The following is a 24951-nucleotide window of genomic DNA, read 5'->3' on the forward strand; positions in this document are numbered from 1 at the left end:
ACAGGTCGGAGAAACACGAGTGGGTTGCCTGAAACGCTACAAAGTCGTAAGTTGTGACTTGAAGCTGTAATTTACGGTTTCAAAAGCCTACCTGGAACGCAGCATTAGCCAAAACGACCGGATCACTTACTTCTGCTTTAAGCTTAGACAGCCTCGAGGCAGACACAGTTTCTATATAGGCTGGGTGGGTGACAACACGAAGGACCCAGCAGAGGTGCGTGTTTAACTGCGGCTCTGCCTTCTGCTGACTTATAAGGCTCTTAATGATAAAGCTCCAACCTATCTGAAAGAACTAATCATTCCTTACTGTCCTACCAGAGCACTCCGCTCCCAGAATGCAGGTCTGTTAGTGACTCCCAGTATCTCTAAAAACAGACTGGGAGGTAGAGCCTTCAGTTACCGGGCTCCTTTACTGTGGAACCAGCTCTCTCCATGGGTCAAAGAGGCAGACACTCTAACTACATTTAAGTCTAGACTGAAGACCTTCCTTTATGACAGGGCTTTTAGTTAGGGCTGGTTCAGGTAGCTCTGAACCATTTTATAGCTACGCTGCTATAGGCTTAGACTGCTGGGGACACATCTGGTTACACAGAGCCCTCTCCTCTCCTCTCCTCTCCTCTCCTCTCCTCTCCTCTCCTCTCCTCTCCTCTCCTCTCCTCTCCTCTCCTCTCCCCTCCCCTCCCCTCCCCTCCCCTCTCCTCTCCTCTCCTCTCCTCCTCAGTATATTTTTGAACTTTGAACTATATTTTGAACTTCATCTTCTGTTGTACTTTGTAGTTTGGCCTTGGTGTCTCTCACTCTCTCTGTGTTTCCACAGATCCACCGGAGCTCCATCTCTCTGCACCAGCCGCCGCCTGCATCGCCCCCCCCCCCTCCCACCCCTTCCCCTGCTGCTAGACCGGCCTCCCCTTCCTTCCCATGGACCAGTCTGCCACCCAGTCCTCCCATCGAGCTGGCCGGCTCTCCCTGCCCCCCCCCCCCCCCCCCCCCCCCCTCACCACACACATCAACTCCTGCTAACATTTCCATATTTCGCACATTCTGTGACAAACTGTAAACTGTTTTCTTGTCTGTAACAACATTTATTGCACGTCTGTCCGTCCTGGGTGAGGGATCCCTCCTCTGTTGCTCACCCTGAGGTTTCTCCGACTTTTCCCTGTTAAAAGGGTTTTCCATGGAGTTTTTCCTCAGTCGATGTGAGGGTCTAAGGACAGAGGATGTTGCTACGATGCCATGTAAAGCCCTTTGAGACAAACTGTTTGTAAAAACGGGTTATACAGATAAAATTGCCTTGCCTTGCCTATGAAAACATATCACTCTGCTCTGCTGTTCAATAGTTTGACCAAACTGAGTGTCTGTGTCCCAGCAGCAGCAGAGCGGAGCCAGAGTTGTCTGCCTGGTAACAGGTGACACTCAGGTCATGTGACTCCGCCCTGGTCTTTTTCCAGCAGCTCTCAGTCAGACAGAGTCAGTGTTGGTCAACACACGAACATGGATTCAACCTGTCTGAGCCTCGTCCTGCTCCTCAGCGCCGTCTCCACAGCAGGTAGGATCAATACTCTGATCTATCAACACATCTAGACACTATACTGATCAATACTCTGATCTATCAACACATCTAGACACTATACTGATCAATACTCTGATCTATCAACACATCTAGACACTATACTGATCAATACTCTGATCTATCAACACATCTAGACACTATACTGATCAATACTCTGATCTAAACACACATCTAGACACTATACTGATCAATACTCTGATCTATTGACACATCTAGACACTATACTGATCAATACTCTGATCTATTGACACATCTAGACACTATACTGATCAATACTCTGATCTATTGACACATCTAGACACTATACTGATCAATACTCTGATCTATTGACACATCTAGACACTATACTGATCAATACTCTGATCTATCGACACATCTAGACACTATACTGATCAATACTCTGATCTATCGACACATCTAGACACTATACCGATCAATACTCTGATCTATCGACACATCTAGACACTATACCGATCAATACTCTGATCTATCGACACATCTAGACACTATACCGATCAATACTCTGATCTATCGACACATCTAGACACTATACCGATCAATACTCTGATCTATCGACACATCTAGACACTATACCGATCAATACTCTGATCTATCGACACATCTAGACACTATACCGATCAATACTCTGATCTATCGACACATCTAGACACTATACCGATCAATACTCTGATCTATCGACACATCTAGACACTATACCGATCAATACTCTGATCTATCGACACATCTAGACACTATACCGATCAATACTCTGATCTATCGACACATCTAGACACTATACCGATCAATACTCTGATCTATCGACACATCTAGACACTATACCGATCAATACTCTGATCTATCGACACATCTAGACACTATACCGATCAATACTCTGATCTATCGACACATCTAGACACTATACCGATCAATACTCTGATCTATCGACACATCTAGACACTATACCGATCAATACTCTGATCTATCGACACATCTAGACACTATACCGATCAATACTCTGATCTATCGACACATCTAGACACTATACCGATCAATACTCTGATCTATCGACACATCTAGACACTATACCGATCAATACTCTGATCTATCAACACATCTAGACGCTATACCGATCAATACTCTGATCTATCGACACATCTAGACGCTATACCGATCAATACTCTGATCTATCGACACATCTAGACGCTATACCGATCAATACTCTGATCTATCGACACATCTAGACGCTATACCGATCAATACTCTGATCTATCGACACATCTAGACGCTATACCGATCAATACTCTGATCTATCGACACATCTTGACGCTATACCGATCAATACTCTGATCTATCAACACATCTAGACACTATACCGATCAATACTCTGATCTATCAACACATCTAGACACTATACTGATCAATACTCTGATCTATCAACACATCTAGACACTATACTGATCAATACTCTGATCTATCAACACATCTAGACACCATACCGATCAATACTCTGATCTAAACAATCCGATCAATAGATAAATCATGAGCACACTGATTTAGACACTCATCAATAATCTATACAGTGATCACTGATCAATACTGATCCCAGATGAACTCAGTGATAATTCTCTGTCTCTGCTCCACAGATGGATTCAGGAGTTATATAGTGAATCGTTGTGACTTTAACTCCACTGAACTCAGTGGCGTCACCTACATCCAGTCCTACTACTACAACAAACTGGAGTACGCCAGGTTTGACAGCAGAGTGGGGAAGTACGTAGGATACACTGAGTTTGGAGTGAAGAACGCTGAACGCTTCAACAAAGGTTCAGAGGTGGTGACGAGGAGAGGGGAGAGGGAGAGATACTGTCTGCAACACGTTGGCGTTTTCTACCGGGCTGCTCTGACTAAGTCAGGTGAGTGTGTTTGTGACATCATCACGTTACAGCTCAGTGTGTTTGTGACATCATCACGTTACAGCTCAGTGTGTTTGTGACATCATCACGTTACAGCTCAGTGTGGTTCATCATCATCATGGTGATTGACAGGTTGTGATGTATCAGTCTCTGTCTCCACCTGCTGGAGAAACACAGTCACTGCAGTTGCTGCTCAGCTGATAATAGAAGCACTTATTGATCTACTCTCTGATTATAATCAGTTATTGATCCAACTTCTGTTTACATTAAATTATTGATCAACTCTCTGATAATCGGTATTGATGACACTGTCTGGATGTGATCATGTTCTACATTTACTATGAATGTATCAGTTCATTGATTATTGATCAGAGCTTCCTTCCTCACAATCAGTTTATAGTTTTTTATAATAATAATATCAATATTATTATTGATCTGTTCCAGTGAAGCCCTACGTGGTCCTGAGCTCCACCACCCCCCCCTCTGGGAACCATCCTGCCATGTTGGTCTGCAGCGTCTTCGACTTCTACCCCAAACAGATCAGAGTGAGCTGGATCAGAGACGGACAGGAAGTGAACTCTGATGTCACTTCCACCGAGGAGCTGGCAGACGCCGACTGGTACTACCAGATCCACTCCCACCTGGAGTACACACCCAGGTGAGTCCAGGTCCAGGTCTAGGTACTACCAGATCCACTCCCACCTGGAGTACACACCCAGGTGAGTCCAGGTCCAGGTCTAGGTACTACCAGATCCACTCCCACCTGGAGTACACACCCAGGTGAGTCCAGGTCCAGGTCTAGGTCTAGGTACTACCAGATCCACTCCCACCTGGAGTACACACCCAGGTGAGTCCAGGTCCAGGTCTAGGTCTAGGTACTACCAGATCCACTCCCACCTGGAGTACACACCCAGGTGAGTCCAGGTCCAGGTCTAGGTCTAGGTACTACCAGATCCACTCCCACCTGGAGTACACACCCAGGTGAGTCCAGGTCCAGGTCTAGGTCTAGGTACTACCAGATCCACTCCCACCTGGAGTACACACCCAGGTGAGTCCAGGTCCAGGTCCAGGTCTAGGTACTACCAGATCCACTCCCACCTGGAGTACACACCCAGGTGAGTCCAGGTCCAGGTCTAGGTCTAGGTACTACCAGATCCACTCCCACCTGGAGTACACACCCAGGTGAGTCCTGGTCCAGGTCTAGGTCTAGGTACTACCAGATCCACTCCCACCTGGAGTACACACCCAGGTGAGTCCAGGTCCAGGTCTAGGTCTAGGTACTACCAGATCCACTCCCACCTGGAGTACACACCCAGGTGAGTCCAGGTCCAGGTCTAGGTCTAGGTACTACCAGATCCACTCCCACCTGGAGTACACACCCAGGTGAGTCCAGGTCCAGGTCTAGGTCTAGGTACTACCAGATCCACTCCCACCTGGAGTACACACCCAGGTGAGTCCAGGTCCAGGTCTAGGTCTAGGTACTACCAGATCCACTCCCACCTGGAGTACACACCCAGGTGAGTCCAGGTCCAGGTCGAGGTCTAGGTACTACCAGATCCACTCCCACCTGGAGTACACACCCAGGTGAGTCCAGGTCCAGGTCCAGGTCTAGGTACTACCAGATCCACTCCCACCTGGAGTACACACCCAGGTGAGTCCAGGTCCAGGTCTAGGTCTAGGTACTACCAGATCCACTCCCACCTGGAGTACACACCCAGGTGAGTCCTGGTCCAGGTCTAGGTCTAGGTACTACCAGATCCACTCCCACCTGGAGTACACACCCAGGTGAGTCCAGGTCCAGGTCTAGGTCTAGGTACTACCAGATCCACTCCCACCTGGAGTACACACCCAGGTGAGTCCAGGTCCAGGTCTAGGTCTAGGTACTACCAGATCCACTCCCACCTGGAGTACACACCCAGGTGAGTCCAGGTCCAGGTCTAGGTCTAGGTACTACCAGATCCACTCCCACCTGGAGTACACACCCAGGTGAGTCCAGGTCCAGGTCTAGGTCTAGGTACTACCAGATCCACTCCCACCTGGAGTACACACCCAGGTGAGTCCAGGTCTAGGTCTAGGTACTACCAGATCCACTCCCACCTGGAGTACACACCCAGGTGAGTCCAGGTCCAGGTCTAGGTCTAGGTACTACCAGATCCACTCCCACCTGGAGTACACACCCAGGTGAGTCCAGGTCCAGGTCTAGGTCTAGGTACTACCAGATCCACTCCCACCTGGAGTACACACCCAGGTGAGTCCTGGTCCAGGTCTAGGTCTAGGTACTACCAGATCCACTCCCACCTGGAGTACACACCCAGGTGAGTCCAGGTCCAGGTCTAGGTCTAGGTACTCCCAGATCCACTCCCACCTGGAGTACACACCCAGGTGAGTCCAGGTCCAGGTCCAGGTCTAGGTACTACCAGATCCACTCCCACCTGGAGTACACACCCAGGTGAGTCCAGGTCCAGGTCTAGGTCTAGGTACTACCAGATCCACTCCCACCTGGAGTACACACCCAGGTGAGTCCAGGTCCAGGTCTAGGTCTAGGTACTACCAGATCCACTCCCACCTGGAGTACACACCCAGGTGAGTCCAGGTCCAGGTCTAGGTCTAGGTACTACCAGATCCACTCCCACCTGGAGTACACACCCAGGTGAGTCCAGGTCCAGGTCTAGGTCTAGGTACTACCAGATCCACTCCCACCTGGAGGATGTTGTCATGACGATGTGTAAAAACCATCTATTCTAATAAAACTGGTTTGGTTTGTGTTGCAGGTCTGGAGAGAAGATCTCCTGTAAGGTGGAGCACGCCAGTCTGAAGGAACCCATGATCACTGACTGGGGTAAATACCTGTCTGTCTCTACCTGTCTGTCTACCTGTCTGTCTCTCCCTGTCTGTCTATGCATTCTCCTTTGCAAAGCCGAAAGCTCCTCCAAGATGTTTTCCGTGTTGTGGTTTATAAAGTTTATATCCACAGTCTGAGTGCTAACAGCTCTGCCCACTCCATCAATCAAGTCGGGCAGCTTAATGGGGCTTTGGACTGCTGTCATCGTCTTCCGAATTTAACGATACACTAGGACAATGCCTAATCCAATCAGGAGAAAGCCCGTTATCACGGTTTTGAATATGTAGAGATCCTCAATGACCTCAACGGAAAGAATCGCCAGGCACACGACCCTCCACTTCTCCCACGAGTCCATCATGTAACCAGCGGCGACCGTTCCATCAGGGCAGACAGATTCCCCCAAACCCGAGCTTCTCGTCGAGAAATTCTGTCAATTGCGTTGAGAGACCAGTTGACCAATTCCATGACATAAATTTGGAGAGCAATGCGGAGAGAGGCTCCCAAAGTTTGAGACAAGACAGAACGAGACATGAGAAGCAAAGCAGGGAAGATAAGGGAGAGGGGAGAGAGGGAGAGATGCATCCACCTCTTCCCAGCTCACCACAACGGCCCTGCTACTAGTTACAGCATCACACTGGAGGCTCCTGTTGTTGGTGACGGCCGAGAATCGAGCCGCCGCTCCAGCGCTTCACTGGGACTGTTTACTTTTCTTGGCGGCTCTGACTACAGCTGCTGCTGCTGTCGGGGGCACGAGGCTGCACACGGCTTCCACGATGGTGCATTCAGGTTCAGAACATGAAGTAATCGATTTAACCATTGAATTTACCGATGCAGACAGGCTAGAAGAGATGCATCGCAAATTCAACCATAAATTATATCCAATGTTCCCTGAATCTGCCAGTGCAGTCGCATCGCAAGCGTTTGTATCGGACCACCGACATGAATCTCGCCATCCCTAGTCTCTACCTGTCTGTCTCTACCTGTCTGTCTCTCACCTGTCTGTCTCTACCTGTCTGTCTCTACCTGTCTGTCTCTGTCTGTCTCTCACCTGTCTGTCTCTACCTGTCTGTCTCTACCTGTCTGTCTCTCACCTGTCTGTCTCTACCTGTCTGTCTCTCACCTGTCTGTCTCTACCTGTCTGTCTCTCACCTGTCTGTCTCTACCTGTCTGTCCTCAGATCCGTCCATGCCTGAGTCAGAGAGGAACAAAATCGCCATCGGAGCCTCAGGACTGATCCTGGGTCTGATCTTGTCTCTGGCTGGATTCATCTACTACAAGAGGAAGGCCCGAGGTCAGACCAGTTTAAACCAGTTCAGACCAGTCTACACCAGTTTACACCATTTCAGCCAAGTCTACATCAGTTCAGACCAGTTCCCTTCATGTGTCTGTCTCTGTTTCTGACTCTCTCCTTCTCTCTTTTTAAACCAGGACGGATCCTGGTTCCCAGTAACTGAGCCCAGTCCTGGTCCATCCTGGTCTTGTATCTGGTTCTGGTTCTGGTCTTGATCCTGGTCCAGGTCTTGATCCTGTTGCTGCTTCTCAGATGAAGATAAATCAGCTGCTGCTTTAACCTGCTTTGTGTTTCCAGCTCAGACTCTCAGTGCTGCCCCCTGCTGGACTGGATGAACACCTGGTTCTCTAGACCTGGTCCAGACCTGTCCTTTGGTACTCAGCTGGTCTAGAACTGGTGCAGAATAGAATAGAATAGAAACTTTATTGTCCCGCCGAGGCAGGAAAATCATCTTTGGTCACACTTACATAAAAAACACTTGCCAGAAAGACTTACATCAAAACAAGTTAACAATGATCACATAGTAAAAATACATACATCTGCACTTCAAGAACTCCTTTACTGTGACCTGTTGATTATGGTAATATAATTAAGGATAAAGGAGCCCTTGTAGATCTTTTCTTTTCCAGAGGTACTCTATAGCGCCGCCCTGAGGGCAGTAGTTCAACTTCACTGTGTAGGGGTGAGTCTCATCTCTGATTATTGACAGGGCTTTCCTTTGTATAGCTGTATTATAGAGGCTGTCTAGTGGTCTTTGTAGATGGCCATCTAGCTATAACTAGCCATGTTAAGGATCCTATTGAGTTTATTTTTGTTTACTGACCTCACACTGTCAACCACATCAGGTCTGTGTCTCTGAATATCTGATCTGGACTCTGCTGGTCCTGGATCAGGTCTAATCTGGAATGATGGTCCTGGACCTCTGATCTGGACTCTGGTTCACTGGTTCTGTTCTATTGGCTCTAGTCTCTGATCCACATGTTTGATTTTTGATTCTATATTTTTCTGCAATAAAAACAACAAAGTTAAAAAAAAAACTGAGCCTCAGTGTCGTTTCACTGTCACATGTCACTACACAGCTGCAAGGACAGGTGATAACATCTGGAACAACAGGTGATAAAATCTGGATCAACAGGGAAGAACATCTACAACAACAGGCGTAACATGTAGAACAGCAGGGGTGAACTTCAAACCCTAACCCTAACCTGGTCTTTTTTACTAAACTTAACCAACTCCTTTCTTCATCATCTAAGCCCAACCAGTGCAAAATCTTGAGGGGAAGAATTAAAAGAATTGTTGTATGTTTAAAAAACGAAAAAAAAAAAAAATACCGTCATTCCGACCATAGGAGGCAAAAATTGTCGGAATGATGGGATATTGGGTGCCATTTAGACAAATATGTCGGACTGGTGGGATGTCGGAATGGCGGTTGCCCCCTGATGTGATTGGCTGGTTTGTATGCAGCTGTACAGCCGCTGACTAACGAGTTAGCGTAATGGCAAGGCAAGGCAATTTTATTTGTATAGCCCGTTTTTACAAACAGTTTGTCTCAAAGGGCTTTACTACTGCTTTACTTTTATTATTCCAAAAAAAATGACAGGAAATCCAAGAAAATGACATTGGAGTTCATTGTTAGAAGACACAAAGCCACAGTAGCTAATAAAAAGTGATTCGATCATCCAAGAAAAGAAGTAGGCTACTTTTAAAAGACAAGTAGGCTATATGTTAAAAACATGATAATAAATGTTAAATTATGAGTACTAACACTGTGAAAAGTTGTGAACAAGGACCTAAACCTAAAGAAACACACACATTGTGGAGACCCCTCCAGTCTGGATTCCGCCCACTCCACAGCACTGAAACCGCCCTTGTCAAAGTCATCAACGATCTCCTCACCTCTGCAGACTCCGGTGCCCTCAACATCCTGTTACTACTAGACCTCAGCGCAGCCTTTGACACTGTGAACCATACCATCCTCCTTCAAAGGCTGCGCCAACAGGGTGTTGAGGGCACTGCACTTGACTGGCTCACCTCCTACCTCATTAGATCTGTATGACGGCCAGTCGGCCTGATGGGTGTTGGTCTATTTAATTATGATGGAGTTTTTTGACTGATTTTTGTATGTTTTGGTTTTGCACAAAGATGTGTTTCTGACTTATACATTCCCTTTACCATGTGACTCACCATGTGACCCTCAGGGGCAGGTTTAAAAAACGGGGCGTCTGGTGTGTATCAGTTAGTCTGATGAAGAGCTATGAGCTCGAAACGTTACTTGTGATGTGCTAATAAATCTGCACATAAGGGAGCTATTGTGTGCGGTCTCCTTCTTTTGCCTCACCTACCTCACCAACAGACAACAGTTCGTCTCCCTCTCCGGCCACACATCCACCCTCTCCCCGGTCACGCAGGGGGTCCCCCAAGGCTCAGTCCTCGGCCCCCTCCTCTTCATCTCCTACCTCTTCCCCCTTGGTCACATCATCCGCAATCTCAACCTGGACTATCACTGCTACGCCGACGACACCCAGATCTATATCAGCACCAAATCCACCCAGAACCCTCCCCTCACCCACATCGAAACCTGCATCTTGTAGTGATTCAGCCTAGTGCCCGTCTCACCTCATTCACAAATCTACACATCACACCTTGCCCCGCCCCCCCATGCCTCGTCAGTCCAATCATCGCCGCCACACTCAGACCCGGGCAGTATGAGAACAGCCTACCGGAAGCCCATTCATTCATTGTTTTCTCTGATTCATACCGGGAGCACTCCGTGAATACTACGAGTTGCTGCCCGCAACCACTTACGCCGTTACGCACGGGCAGTGAGAGGTCTTTGCTCCGTCGTTGTGCCGGGACGGCAACCGACCTCGAAACCGGGAAGACGCTGTGTGTGTGAGAAACGCTGGAGACTGACTACTGACTGACTGCAGACGATACAGACGGGAGGTATAGTCCGCTGTTTACGTTGCTGTGGTGCTGTATCATGTATTGTCTCTGATTGCTGTGATTGGGTATACTGTGACACATTGCATTAACTTCCTTGTTAGGCTGTGGGCGATATACGGGGACTGTGTCGGGAGCAGAGTCGTTGGGTCGTGACGAACGGGGCTGGAGGATTATCCCTCCGCACCCGGTGGATGGACCTGCGGGGAAGTGGGCGGGGCTGACGCACGTCACTCACACACATACACCCACATTGGACTGGTTCTCCCCCCCGGGGTTAACATTGAATTGAACTATAAACTGTGAACTGTGGGATTGTTTGGTTTGTTTGTAAATACACTAGAAGGTGAATTGACAAGAAAAGTGTTGTTGAGTCCTTGATTTTGTGGGGTTAGTATGTACGGAGTCCTGGGTGGGGAAACAATAACCTTTTTGTGCAGTAATTGATCTTATTATTATTTTTGATTATTTTTTATTTGTCAGACTTTGACTCTGACTGGCACCCCAGACTTTAGTATAGGATCAAACTGTTACAATCTCCACAATAAAAACATGGCTGACTCACAACCAGAGGTGGGTAGAGTAGCCAAAAATTGTACTCAAGTAAGAGTATAGTTACTTTAGAATAATGTTACTCAAGTAAAAGTAAAAAGTAGCCATTCAAACATTTACTTGAGTAAGAGTAGAAAGTACTTGGTGAAAAAGCTACTCAAGTACTGAGTAACTGCTGAGTAACCTCTGATTTGTTCGTTTAATGATCAGCGCGTAAATGTAGGCCTAATCAAATACACAAAAATATAATAGCAATGAAAATTTCAGATATTGCCAAAGAACAACATTTAACAACTAAGACAATAGCCTAAATGACATTTTTTTTACGAAGGGTGTGTGTGCAGGGGGGGGGGGGGGGGTCCTATTATTGGTTTCTTGGTAAACCAAAGTCACATGACCACACCCCGAAACTGGAGGGGTGGTCATGTGACTAGGGGTCACATGGGGAGGAAGAAGAATAAGATGACCTGGATGACTGAGAACCTTCACCAAAGACGATTTATATTGACTATCTTTGCCTTCACGGACATTATCCACGACATACCAGGGCTGACGTCATCCTAATCATTTACTAGCTAATCATTTACTACTTACTAACAGTTTCTCAAATTTGGGGCGGAGTGGCCGTCCTGTTTACCGCAGAGAGTTTGTGTGCGGTCATGTGACTGCGTGGCTCTGTCTGATTGGTTAAACGAAGGCAAACGTCGCGAGTGGCTACATCTGATTAGTGAAACGCAGTCATGTGACAGAGGCTCGGAAGTATCTCCAAAACCTCTATGATTAAAACATAAACAAACAGATCGCACATTGGATCAATAAGAAAAAGTAGCGAGTAGCGGCCGGAATGAAGCTCAATGTAACGGAGTAAAAGTACCGCTTCTTCTGAAGAAATATACTCAAGTAAAAGTAACAAGTATGCTGCATTGAAACTACTCTTAGAAGTACAATTTATCCAAAAAGTTACTCAAGTAAATGTAACGGAGTAAATGTAGCGCGTTACTACCAGGCGCGCAGGAAGACGTTTTCGCCAGGGGGTGCGGGTGCGGCGGGGGGGGGGGGGGGGAATTCTGTACCCCCCCCCCCGGCCGCCACCGCCGCCGCCGCACTGTAACACCGCACCTGACAACGTCTCCTCCCAGACAGTAGGCTGCCGTACTCAAACAGACTCTGGTCTTTAGTGGACCGGTTCTGGCTCCAAATACCTGACCAGGTCCGACCAGTGTTGAAGCCTAGACCCTGGACCCTATGCGGTCGGACTGACGGGCATTTGTTTTTTATTAATTCTGCGCCGGACCACGGCAAAAAAAAGAAGCCCGTAGTTGTGTTCAGACGTGACAGGTGGGGCACGACAAGCTGGTGATCAGCTGTGGTCACTGAATTGTTAGACTACATTCACTACAGTAGCAGGTCATTTCAATTTGCGCATCTGTGTTTTTTCCTTTTTATTTTTATTTTTTATAACATATGCGCATCGAGAGTGAGTGAGTGAGTGAGCAAGCGCCAGAGAAACAGTGGGTGCGCACCAGATGATTTCCAACCGGCAAAAACTGAAATGAGACGGTTAAAGAGAGGAAAAACACAGAATATAGGCTTATATGTCCAAGAGACTTTGTCCCGTCGTTAAGACGTGAGGGAGGGAGGAAACTGTCACTGCAGCTGCACATCTGTCAGCAGCTGCTCCAAACACACGTTACAAACTTTATTTTGAAGGGACAGATTAGATGTTGATTTTGTTAACAGTGACTTTGTTGCACCCAAACATATCGGGTGCTGTCTTATCCGGTACAATCGACCTCCTCTCTCCCCACCAGCCCCCCTCAAGAGACCCCTCTCGCCCCCCTCCCCACGGTGCAGCTTGAAAACTCCTCTTTCTCCAAAGGGGGAGATGACAGAGAGAGTCTGAGAACTACTGTAGCCTAATCAAAGCTATATTGTTGCGAGTTGGCTCCGGCAGAAGCTCCGCGCCGTGCACACTGCTTCGGCTGCCTATAGTTTATCAACGTTTTTTCATCATTCTTCATTAGGATAATGTTAAGTTAATTTTGTGGTGGGGACACAATTGTTAACAAAAAGTGGTTCATCTCAAGTATGGCTTACTACAATGTTGTGGAACAGAAACAGCAACCACAAATATTTATAATCTATCATTTTATTGTCATCGCAATTTTTCAACTTTCGCCACCAGGGGGTGCTGCAGCCCCTGCCGCACCCCCACTTCCGGCGCCCCTGGTTACTACCCACCTCTGCTCACAACTTCCTCAAACTCAACAGTGATAAAACAGAGCTCCTCCTCATAGGCACCAAATCCACCCTCAGCAAAACCGGACCCATCTCCCTCACCATCGTCACCTCTCCCTCCCCCCTGGCACGCAACCTTGGCGTTATCCTGGACCCCACCCTCTCCTTCGATCCCCATGTCAGCTCCGTCGTCAAGACCTCCTACTTCCACCTCCGCCGCATCGCCAAAATCCCACACTGCCTCTCTCCCCCTGCTGCCGAATCCCTCATCCACGCCTTCATCTCCTCCCGCCTCGACTACTGTAACTCCCTCCTCACCCTCATCACCTCCCACTCCCTCCATAGACTTCACCTCCCTCCTCACCGGCATCACTTCCCATTCCCTCCATAGACTTCAACCCCCTCCTCACCGGCATCACCTCCCACTCCCTCCATAGACTTCACCTCCCTCCTCACCGGCATCACCTCCCACTCCCTCCATAGACTTCAAATGGTCCAGAACTCTGCTGCCCGCCTCCTCACCCACACCCGGTCCCGTGAACACATCACTCCCGTCCTCCACTCTCTCCACTGGCTCCCCATCAAACAGCGCATCAACTTCAAGATACTCCTCCTTACCTTCAAAGCCCTCCACCACCTGGCCCCCCCCCCTACCTGTCTGACCTCCTCATTCCCCACCGCCCATTCCGAGCCCTCCGATCCTCCTCCACTCTCTCCCTGACAACACCCATATCTAAACTCAAATCCTTCGGCGACAGAGCCTTCTCCCGTACTGCACCCCAACTCTGGAACTCTCTCCCCCCATCTGTCCGCGACTCACCCTCACTCCCCACATTCAAGTCCCGGTTAAAAACATACCTCTTCTCCCAAGCCTACGACCTCCCCTACCCGTAGCCGGTCTCTCCATCACCTCGCTCATTAATGTGTCACTGTGTACTGTCTCTCCCTTATCTCCCCCTGTATGTCTCTACCCTGTTTCTTTTGTGTCTTTGTAAGCGTCTTTGGGTTATTGAAAAGCGCTATATAAATTAAATGAATTATTATTATTATTATTAGTTACTGCAGGTGTCATATAAGAACATTTTCTCATCATATTCTCATATAGAAACCCTGCTCTGGTCTTTGCATTGCTGCACCTCCATCTCATCTATCCATCCTTAACAGTTAATCTCGCCCAATTTTATTTAATTGCACTATACATCCTGTTTTTTTTTGTTGTGTATTACTGTCTATTTGTTGTTTTTGTTTTTAGTAGTATAATATTAATTGTCTCTCATTTAGTGTCATTGTCTGCTGGTTTCTGTTTGGATATGTTCTATTCTTGCACAAATTTTTATGTCTCCTGTGTCCTTGTTTTTATCTATTATGTTCCTTGTGTTGCTGTTCTAATGGCTTTTTAACATCTCGCTGGAGGACTACAGTTGAAAACTAGCCTCTGACTAACACTGGCACTTTTACAGAAATGTTAATTAATGTGCACTGGGGGGGGGGGGGGCTGACCAGCTTAATGGGAGGACTGGATGGCAGACTGGTAGGGAGGGCAGACCATCCCCGTTGTGAGCGTTTGGACTGAAACCCTCAGAAGGCCGAGCCAATCAGCGTCACCGCTGTGATTGACACAGCACGTTGGCCAATCAGGGACCGACTGGTGCAAAGCCCCGTCACTACACCAACTTGCTGATTGGCTGAATGGGGTTGTCTGTCAACGCTACTACTCCTGCCCAGCTCCTGTCCACCCCAAACGTTTACAATGGGGATGAGGCCAGACTCTCTGAGAAATGAAATGAAATGCATTTCTGGAAGAGGCTGGTTTACAAGGCTACTTCTATGGGTACCGTTATCTGTGCTCCATTACTGGCAATCTTCGTTCTAATTAACAATCTTTTCGGTAAAGAAAGTTAGGAAAGAAAGAAAGGGTTTAGAGAGTAAAGACAGATGGGAACTGGAACTGAACAATGTAATGTGTGATGATGAATGGAGTGAAACCTGTTTGTCTGGTCATAACAACAAACAGTCCAAACTGGAGGAAGTTTGACTGGAAGATTAAAACCAGGTTCCCCCTCTCTCTGCCTCTCCCTTTCCTGTCTATCTCTACTATGGCTATCAAATAAAGGCATAAAGGCCAAAGAATATACTTAAATAAATAATTTAAAAAAAGGTATTTCACAACCCGGTTATAATGGCTGAATATAGAAAATCTACAGTGTTGTGTTGGAGGGGGTTGTTTCCAACATGGTGACTTCACTCACATAGGCTACTATTATGGGCTGGTCTGAATATACAGGTATTTTGGGAGGGGGTTCAAAAGGAAATGGAACAAACTATGGATAGGAAATTAAACTGCAAACTCCAAAGTTGAGATGAACAGTTGTGTGTCAACATTTTAGTGTTTAAAACGAGTCCCAGTGATGATAATAAACCGCAGAAAGTTTCTCTTCAGCTGCTGCCTCCTCTACCCGGACACTGATGACATCACCGGCTCTCTGCTCTGTGATTGGCTGCTGGGACTCTAAGACCGAGCTGCTGCCGGACTCGCTGTCAGTTGCTGTCAGTCGTCTCTCAGGTCAACAGACGCTCAGACTGTGTCAGTGAACTACTGACGAAGACCATGATGAAGGTGTCGGAGCTGCTCCTCTTCCTCGGCTGTGTCGTCTGTGTCTGTGCTGACAGTGAGTAAAAAGCTACTGACACGACTACTGACAGCTACTGACAACTACTGACACAACTACTGACACCTCAGTAACTACAGACAGTCAGTGACCCAGGTCTTGTCTCTCCAGTTGTTCATGTGGAACTTCAAGTTGATGGATGTTCAGACTCTGATGGAGAAGACATGGAGTCTCTGGATGGAGAAGAAGTCTGGTTTGCAGACTTCATCAACAAGAAGGCAGTGGAGCCTCAGCCCAGTTTCATGGATCATCTCAACGTCCCAGGAGCTTATGACCAAGCTGTGACCAATCAACAGGTCTGCAGATCAAACCTGAAGAAGCGCCGTGTTGGTATGAAGGACATTCCACTGACCAGAGGTAAAGTCTGACCTCATCACTGAGTCACTTCAGTTAATGAGCTCATTAATATGTAGAAATCATCAGGTCATTATTATTGATCAGCTTATTAGTGTGAATGCTGACACACTGTAAAATGTAAGCAGTTAAAGTCGGGTAACTTCTGAGGGCAGGCTCAGATAATTAGGGAGGGAGGAGTTTTGTGGCGCTTATCAACTATTTTACTTTCTGCACATGTACACAGAGAGGGAGAGAGACTGTCAGACTCACACACACACACGAACAATATATCTTTTTCTCATGAAAGGATTTTGAGCTTCTTCATGACCTGACGTTTAGCCTTTCCAACTCTATAAATAGTGCAATTACAGGTGTAGGCTAGGACATAGGACACAGCTTTTAACATGTGTCAAGTCTGTCTGTCTGTCTGTCTGTCTATCTATCTATCTATCTATACCCCTCTCTATTTCTTTCTTTCAAACGCTCTGTCTCTTTTTTCTCTCTTTTTCTTTCTTTCTTTCTTTCAAACCCTGTCTCCATCCATCTACCTCTTTCTATCATCCCCCTCTCTCTTTTTCTTTCTTTCTTTCTTTCTTTCAGAGCCTGAAGAGGGTGGTGACAGCCCGTCTGAGGGTAGAGTTCACATTTTACTGCCTGACCAGTAACCTGGAGCAGTTCAGAGCTCAGTGGTAGTGATGGGATCGACAGTTCTTTTGACTGTACTGAATCACTAGAATCAGTTCCTTAAAATGAGTCGTTCATGGGGCGGAGTTTAGCTCAGTTGGTAGAGCACCCGCCCCATGTGTTGAGGCTATAGTCCTCGCTGCAGGCGGCCCCGGTTCGAGTCCCGCGTTGGACGGCCCTATCCTGCATGTCATTCTCCCCATCTCTGCCTCCCATTTCCTGTCACACTCTCAACTGTCCTATCAAATAAAGGCATGAAAAGCCAAAAAATATAATTAAAAAAAAAAAAAAAAAAAAAAAATGAGTCGTTCAAAAAACTCGTTTACCGAATCACTCCCCCCCCCCCCCCAGACGTTACAGTCGTCGTCGCCCCCCCCCCCCTCTCTGTAAGGGACAGTGAAAAAAAAAATCTCCCGCGAATATCTGTACTGTACACTCTACGTCCCCTTTCCTTTTTTTTTTTTATATTTTATTTTTTATATTACTACACAGTGAACGCGAGTCCTCTGTGCACAGTAGGCTACATTCACTTAACATGACGCTACACAGCTCTGTGCATACAGTACACCAGGCAGTGAGTGACACAGCGCCACATTCAGCACAGTACGTGAACCTGAATCACGTCTGCAGCAGCAGTTCTCTGGTGCAGGTTCGCGAATCACCAGTGAGTGACTGAGTAACAGCTTCCCCAGCGGCAGTTCTCTGTGTGTGCAGTAGGTTCGTGAGTGAGTGAGTGAGTGGCAGCGCAAACCTGAATCACGTCCTCAGCAGCAGTTCTCTGTGTGCGCAGTAGGTTCGCAGGTAATGAGTGAGTGAGTGGCAGCGCGGACCTGAATCACCGTGTCACTACGTTCGCGAACGACACGGAGTGAACTGGAGCCGTCAGCCCCGACTGTCAGTGAACCACGCGCACAGTGAGTGAACTGGAGCTCTCAGCCCCGACTGTCAGTGAACGCATCACTGAACACGCACCGTTCCCTCGCAACGAGAGTCTCCGCCACCAGATTGGCAGGTCATTCAGTGATTCACAGACCACACAGCAGTTCCACTGTCGGCCTGCACGCTGCTGCTGAGCTCAACTACTGAACTGAGAAAGGAACCAATCAGGTCAGGAAGTGATTCTAGTCAGTACGTTCACTTAAATAATTCGTTCCTTCGAACGAATCACTCGCGAACTACACAACGCTACTCAGTGGGGGATCAGGGGGGTTCTATGCTCTGTGTCCGAGGAGGGGGGTTTGGTTCTCAACTTTTAGGTGTGTGTGTGTGTGTGTGTGTGTGTGTGTGTGTGTGTGTGTAAGGCTGTGAGGCAATGTATTATTAAAGAGGAACTAAACCCCCAAACCACTTTTTTCTGCTGAAAACAAATGTATTTGGGTATAAGGTAGTGTTGTCAGTTGATTCTGGTCCAACTTTTGACATTTTAGTCAAAATATTTCAATTTGGTGTATTTTGTAGTAAAAATGTAGAGTGACTGCCCTCTATGGGTTGAAACACGGCTATTACAATCTAATGTTTCTATTGGCTGAGATGGAGGCAGATGACGTTTTGGAGGCAGCTTTCGTCACCGGCCACTAGCTCCCCGACCAATCAGCACCGGCTGCTGCCTGCCGCTAACGGTTGCTAGGCGCTCTAGCTGCTCTGCTGCCGCTAACGGCTGCTAACAGCTGCCTGAACGGGAGTCGTTAGTGCGGCCGGCGCTAACGAGCCGTTAACGAGCTAACGAGCCGGCGGATCAGCTGTAGATGCTGTGTCACGGCTCTGGCGTCCTCTCCTAGTAGTGTCCACGCTACTAGTGCTGTGAGTCGCTCGTTAGTAGCTCGTTAGCGCTAGCAGAAGTGTCGATGTGTGTTTATTACTTTTTTTTCTCTTTTGTGTGATTTCGCGGGTGTGAATGGGGCGCAGGGGGGAGGGGGGATCAGAGAGTGCTCCTGGAGTCCCGCCCATAATCAAGGCATTTTTTGAATTTCAAGCTTAGAGCACGTCATCCAAAACTGAGGGGTTTAGTTCCCCTTTAACTCTTTCGCGACCATTGACGAGTAAACTCGTCACAGCCTGCCGAACGTTCACGACCATTGACGAGTAAACTCGTCAAAACCGTTTTTTTACAGATTATGATAATAGACACTCTGAGGTCCCTGTGTGTGAATATGGTTCCTCTGATATGTAAAACTGTTTTAAACTAAAATCGAAACATAATGTTTTGTATAAACTGTGTGATCTTGGTTTAGTTTGAGTAATCGTTCTCCTTGAATGCTGCTGTGGGGACAGCGTGCAGCGCTGTGCGGCTGTCGGCTACAGTGTTGCGACTTTCTCGCTGAATCTGGCGACTTTCCAAACCCTCTTATGACAAAAGCGACCGACGACAAATGTGGCGACTTTTACCGGTGCTGTTTCAAACGTTTAAGGTTTGGAGACTCGGATCTGAAAGCCCGTTATCACGGCTGTTTTCACGGCGCTGTGCAGCAGAGCGGGCGCTGAACAGCGGGGGCTGTGCACCGGCCGCCCCCGCCCCAGAGCACTCATCGCCGGCCAGTCACACAGCAGTGTCCCGGAGCTGCTGCGCTGCAGCCAGAGACCCACACCGCTGCACCACTGCTCTCCAAGCTGCCACACCCCCCAGATTTACCTACAAATATATTTATTTAGCTGTAGAAATGATTTGGGAGACGCCACACTGCAGAGTAGCGGTAAAATGAGCCGATTGCCACTTGACACAAAAGTGCGTTTTTCTCTGAAACTAGAGCGGGAGCTCCGTTTTTGGAGAAACCCAGCTCTCTTCTTCTCCTTCGTCCTCGCGAACGAAACGGCGGAAAAACTCGCCGTTTTTTCGAGGAGCACGTTGGAAAGTCACTCTTCAACCGAGTGAAAACCGTTTGTTTCTAGGTGATGTACAGAGTTCGGTTCGACGTGAGAAAAATGTAAACAAATAGCCAAAAACATGTGGTCCTGAGCGGATGCGCTGAGGAATTAGTGTGGTCGTGAAAGAGTTAAGGATGGTAAGGAAGTGTAACTAATTAAAATTGGATTTTTAAAATCAAAAAAATCTTTCTTTCTTTCTTCTACCCTATTTCTGTCTTTTTACTTCTTTCTTTCTACTCCCTTTCTCTTTCTTTTTACTTCCTTCTTTCTTTGTTTCTACCCCATTTCTTTCTTTCTTTCTTTCTTTCTTTCTTTCTTTCTTTCTTTCTTTCTTTCTTTCTTTCTTTCGCCCATAGAAAGACATTAATCTCTCAGTCTTCAAGTTTTATATTTTAGCTTTAGCCTTTTTCAACATTGCCCAAGCAGTTTCTTCAGCTAACTCAGCATTGTTTTAACAATTTCCTCAGCTCATTCAGCAATAGCGTTCAGCTGCTTTCAGCATTCACACGCATTTTCTGCAGGAAATGCTATCTTTTTCTAGTTAGGGCCGCGGGCAATCGCACCGGGCACTGGTCCCAACAGCTATGAAATAGCTGCAGGGACCAGTGGCAATCGCTTGCCTCCTGGGTCGCCCCCGCATCTGGCGTGTTGCTCTCACCAGCTCCCCCGGTATATGGGCCGACACCTCGGAAAAAGTGCGATCTTTACCACAAGTCCCCAGGCGATTGCACACATCTTATCTTACTTGTATTAACTAGTGTTCTGCCACGATCAAACAGGCAGCCACGCGCACACACGCACACAGATACATGAAGATTGTCAGAGCAGCAGTGCGAGTCGCCAGCCGAGCAGCGCCATGACACCCTTCAGACACACACAGACTCTAGAGCCAGCTTCATGTGATTACAGTCACACACATACACACACATACAAACACACACACACACACGAACACAAACACACACCTTCATGTGATTAAAACACAGTTAACGTGCAACAGAATTTAAACTTAAACCATGATTTAGTCTCTGTGTCTCTGTGTCTCTGTGTCTCTGAGTCTCTGTGTCTCTGTGTCTCTGAGTCTCTGTGTCTCTGAGTCTCTGAGTCTCTGTGTCTCTGTGTCTCTGAGTCTCTGTGTCTCTGAGTCTCTGTGTCTCTGTGTCTCTGAGTCTCTGACTCTCTGTGTCTCTGTGTCTCTGAGTCTCTGTGTCTCTGAGTCTCTGTGTCTCTGTGTCTCTGAGTCTCTGACTCTCTGTGTCTCTGTGTCTCTGAGTCTCTGTGTCTCTGTGTCTCTGAGTCTCTGAGTCTCTGTGTCTCTGTGTCTCTGTGTCTCTGAGTCTCTGAGTCTCTGTGTCTCTGAGTCTCTGTGTCTCTGTGTCTCTGTGTCTCAGATCCTCCGTCCAGGCCGATGATCTACAACCGGGACAAGGTGGAGCTGGGCCAGAAGAACACTCTGCTGTGTCATGTGACCGGCTTCTATCCTGCTCCTGTCCTCGTCCACTGGACCAAGAACGGACAGAACGTGACTGAAGGATCCAGCATCAACGTTCCGTATCCCAACGATGACGGTTCCTTCAGACAGACGTCCAGGCTGGACGTCGTCCCACAGCTGGGAGACACGTACGGCTGCACCGTCACACATCTGGCTCTGGACCAACCGCTGACCCGCTTCTGGGGTGAGGCTCTGTCTGTCTGTCTCCAGATGTGTCTCTAACATGTCTCTCTCTGTGTCTCCAGATGTGGAGGTGCAGCAGCCAGATGTGTGTGTCTCTAACATGTCTCTCTCTGTGTCTCCAGATGTGGAGGTGCAGCAGCCAGATGTGTCTCTAACATGTCTCTCTCTGTGTCTCCAGATGTGGAGGTGCAGCAGCCAGCTGTGTCTCTAACATGTCTCTCTCTGTGTCTCCAGATGTGGAGGTGCAGCAGCCAGCTGTGTGTGTCTCTAACATGTCTCTCTCTGTGTCTCCAGATGTGGAGGTGCAGCAGCCAGCTGTGTGTGTCTCTAACATGTCTCTCTCTGTGTCTCCAGATGTGGAGGTGCAGCAGCCAGCTGTGTGTGTCTCTAACATGTCTCTCTCTGTGTCTCCAGATGTGGAGGTGCAGCAGCCAGATGTGTCTCTAACATGTCTCTCTCTGTGTCTCCAGATGTGGAGGTGCAGCAGCCAGCTGTGTGTGTCTCTAACATGTCTCTCTCTGTGTCTCCAGATGTGGAGGTGCAGCAGCCAGCTGTGTGTGTCTCTAACATGTCTCTCTCTGTGTCTCCAGATGTGGAGGTGCAGCAGCCAGCTGTGTGTGTCTCTAACATGTCTCTCTCTCTGTGTCTCCAGATGTGGAGGTGCAGCAGCCAGCTGTGTGTGTCTCTAACATGTCTCTCTCTGTGTCTCCAGATGTGGAGGTGCAGCAGCCAGCTGTGTCTCTAACATGTCTCTCTGTGTCTCCAGATGTGGAGGTGCAGCAGCCAGCTGTGTCTCTAACATGTCTCTCTCTGTGTCTCCAGATGTGGAGGTGCAGCAGCCAGCTGTGTGTGTCTCTAACATGTCTCTCTCTGTGTCTCCAGATGTGGAGGTGCAGCAGCCAGCTGTGTCTCTAACATGTCTCTCTCTGTGTCTCCAGATGTGGAGGTGCAGCAGCCAGCTGTGTGTGTCTCTAACATGTCTCTCTCTGTGTCTCCAGATGTGGAGGTGCAGCAGCCAGCTGTGTGTGTCTCTAACATGTCTCTCTCTGTGTCTCCAGATGTGGAGGTGCAGCAGCCAGATGTGTGTGTCTCTAAACATGTCTCTCTCTGTGTCTCCAGATGTGGAGGTGCAGCAGCCAGCTGTGTGTGTCTCTAACATGTCTCTCTCTGTGTCTCCAGATGTGGAGGTGCAGCAGCCAGATGTGTGTGTCTCTAACATGTCTCTCTCTGTGTCTCCAGATGTGGAGGTGCAGCAGCCAGCTGTGTGTGTCTCTAACATGTCTCTCTCTGTGTCTCCAGATGTGGAGGTGCAGCAGCCAGCTGTGTGTGTCTCTAACATGTCTCTCTCTGTGTCTCCAGATGTGGAGGTGCAGCAGCCAGATGTGTGTGTCTCTAACATGTCTCTCTCTGTGTCTCCAGATGTGGAGGTTCAGCAGCCAGCTGTGTGTGTCTCTAACATGTCTCTCTCTGTGTCTCCAGATGTGGAGGTGCAGCAGCCAGCTGTGTGTGTCTCTAACATGTCTCTCTCTGTGTCTCCAGATGTGGAGGTGCAGCAGCCAGATGTGTGTGTCTCTAACATGTCTCTCTCTGTGTCTCCAGATGTGGAGGTGCAGCAGCCAGCTGTGTCTCTAACATGTCTCTCTCTGTGTCTCCAGATGTGGAGGTGCAGCAGCCAGCTGTGTGTGTCTCTAACATGTCTCTCTCTGTGTCTCCAGATGTGGAGGTGCAGCAGCCAGCTGTGTCTCTAACATGTCTCTCTCTGTGTCTCCAGATGTGGAGGTGCAGCAGCCAGCTGTGTGTGTCTCTAACATGTCTCTCTCTGTGTCTCCAGATGTGGAGGTGCAGCAGCCAGATGTGTGTGTCTCTAACATGTCTCTCTCTGTGTCTCCAGATGTGGAGGTGCAGCAGCCAGCTGTGTGTGTCTCTAACATGTCTCTCTCTGTGTCTCCAGATGTGGAGGTGCAGCAGCCAGCTGTGTGTGTCTCTAACATGTCTCTCTCTGTGTCTCCAGATGTGGAGGTGCAGCAGCCAGATGTGTGTGTCTCTAACATGTCTCTCTCTGTGTCTCCAGATGTGGAGGTGCAGCAGCCAGCTGTGTCTCTAACATGTCTCTCTCTGTGTCTCCAGATGTGGAGGTGCAGCAGCCAGCTGTGTGTCTCTAACATGTCTCTCTCTGTGTCTCCAGATGTGGAGGTTCAGCAGCCAGATGTGTGTGTCTCTAACATGTCTCTCTCTGTGTCTCCAGATGTGGAGGTTCAGCAGCCAGCTGTGTGTGTCTCTAACATGTCTCTCTCTGTGTCTCCAGATGTGGAGGTGCAGCAGCCAGCTGTGTCTCTAACATGTCTCTCTCTGTGTCTCCAGATGTGGAGGTGCAGCAGCCAGCTGTGTGTGTCTCTAACATGTCTCTCTCTGTGTATCCAGATGTGGAGGTGCAGCAGCCAGATGTGTGTGTCTCTAACATGTCTCTCTCTGTGTCTCCAGATGTGGAGGTGCAGCAGCCAGCTGTGTGTGTCTCTAACATGTCTCTCTCTGTGTCTCCAGATGTGGAGGTGCAGCAGCCAGCTGTGTGTGTCTCTAACATGTCTCTCTCTGTGTCTCCAGATGTGGAGGTGCAGCAGCCAGCTGTGTGTGTCTCTAACATGTCTCTCTCTGTGTCTCCAGATGTGGAGGTGCAGCAGCCAGCTGTGTGTGTCTCTAACATGTCTCTCTCTGTGTCTCCAGATGTGGAGGTGCAGCAGCCAGCTGTGTGTGTCTCTAACATGTCTCTCTCTGTGTCTCCAGATGTGGAGGTGCAGCAGCCAGCTGTTGGACCAGCTGTCTTCTGTGGACTGGGTCTGACCGTGGGTCTGCTGGGCGTGGCTGCTGGAACCTTCTTCCTCATCAAAGGGAACGAGTGCAGCTGATTGGCTGTGGCTGATGATGTCATGGTTGTCCCTGTATATTGTCCTATCAGCTTTAACCTGCTCTCCTCCTGTGATCACCTGTATATGACCTGATGGACATCATCATCTTCATCATCTTCATCATTAAACCTCTAATCCAGATGTTCTGTCTGATCAGCTGCAATAAACTTTCTAAATACAACTACAATCAATGAGTGGGTTCAATCTGTATGTGTGTGTGTGTGTGTCTGTGACAACTGTAGTATTGGTAGGAGTCACGGTCAGAGACACAACAACAATCAATAAGTGTGTCTTCCTTTTTCTGTAGTTCAGTGTCTGTCGTTCTTGTCCAGAACACCAGGTGGTGAGGCTGAGAGCAGCTAGAGGCTACGCTAACAGCTGACAGGGAAGGAGAGGTCAGAGGTAAAATGACTACTACTGTCTGTAGTTGAGTCACAGACCAAATAGTGTGTGTGTGTGTGTGTGTGTGTGTG

The 24951-nt window shown here is 48.2% G+C and overlaps 3 protein-coding genes across 3 annotated transcripts in view; 2 read left to right on the plus strand and 1 right to left on the minus strand.

Moving 5' to 3' along the window:
• Window positions 1-24951, minus strand: part of LOC146968260 (beta-enolase) — a 471092-nt gene that overhangs the window by 54791 nt on the left and 391350 nt on the right. The gene's annotated exons all lie outside the window — the stretch shown is intronic.
• LOC146968262 (HLA class II histocompatibility antigen, DQ beta 1 chain-like) lies at window positions 1426-7977 on the plus strand. Its single transcript, XM_085760191.1, has 6 exons — window positions 1426-1546; window positions 3214-3483; window positions 3928-4141; window positions 6255-6322; window positions 7503-7616; window positions 7754-7977. Exons 1-6 carry the CDS (start codon window positions 1492-1494, stop codon window positions 7777-7779), a joined length of 747 nt encoding a protein of 248 aa, XP_085616317.1. The 5' UTR covers window positions 1426-1491; the 3' UTR covers window positions 7780-7977.
• LOC146968263 (RLA class II histocompatibility antigen, DP alpha-1 chain-like) lies at window positions 15883-24658 on the plus strand. The gene is made up of 4 exons (XM_085760194.1): window positions 15883-16018; window positions 16130-16375; window positions 21292-21576; window positions 24357-24658. Exons 1-4 carry the CDS (start codon window positions 15958-15960, stop codon window positions 24476-24478), a joined length of 714 nt encoding a protein of 237 aa, XP_085616320.1. The 5' UTR covers window positions 15883-15957; the 3' UTR covers window positions 24479-24658.

This window comes from Trachurus japonicus, chromosome 18, assembly GCF_045865225.1.
Source record: "Trachurus japonicus isolate A0001 chromosome 18, Traja_1.0".
Lineage (NCBI taxonomy): Eukaryota > Metazoa > Chordata > Actinopteri > Carangiformes > Carangidae > Trachurus > Trachurus japonicus.

Excerpts from the sequence above, each read along its gene's own strand:
- LOC146968262 (XM_085760191.1), top strand. The coding sequence starts at position 1,492 with ATGGATTCAACCTGTCTGAGCCTCGTCCTGCTCCTCAGCGCCGTCTCC. Across the intron at positions 6,323-7,502 it reads ACCCATGATCACTGACTGGG|ATCCGTCCATGCCTGAGTCA; the intron begins GTAAATACCTGT and ends GTCTGTCCTCAG. Across the intron at positions 7,617-7,753 it reads CTACAAGAGGAAGGCCCGAG|GACGGATCCTGGTTCCCAGT; the intron begins GTCAGACCAGTT and ends TTTTTAAACCAG.
- LOC146968263 (XM_085760194.1), top strand. The coding sequence starts at position 15,958 with ATGATGAAGGTGTCGGAGCTGCTCCTCTTCCTCGGCTGTGTCGTCTGT. Across the intron at positions 16,019-16,129 it reads CGTCTGTGTCTGTGCTGACA|TTGTTCATGTGGAACTTCAA; the intron begins GTGAGTAAAAAG and ends TTGTCTCTCCAG. Across the intron at positions 21,577-24,356 it reads ACCGCTGACCCGCTTCTGGG|ATGTGGAGGTGCAGCAGCCA; the intron begins GTGAGGCTCTGT and ends CTGTGTCTCCAG.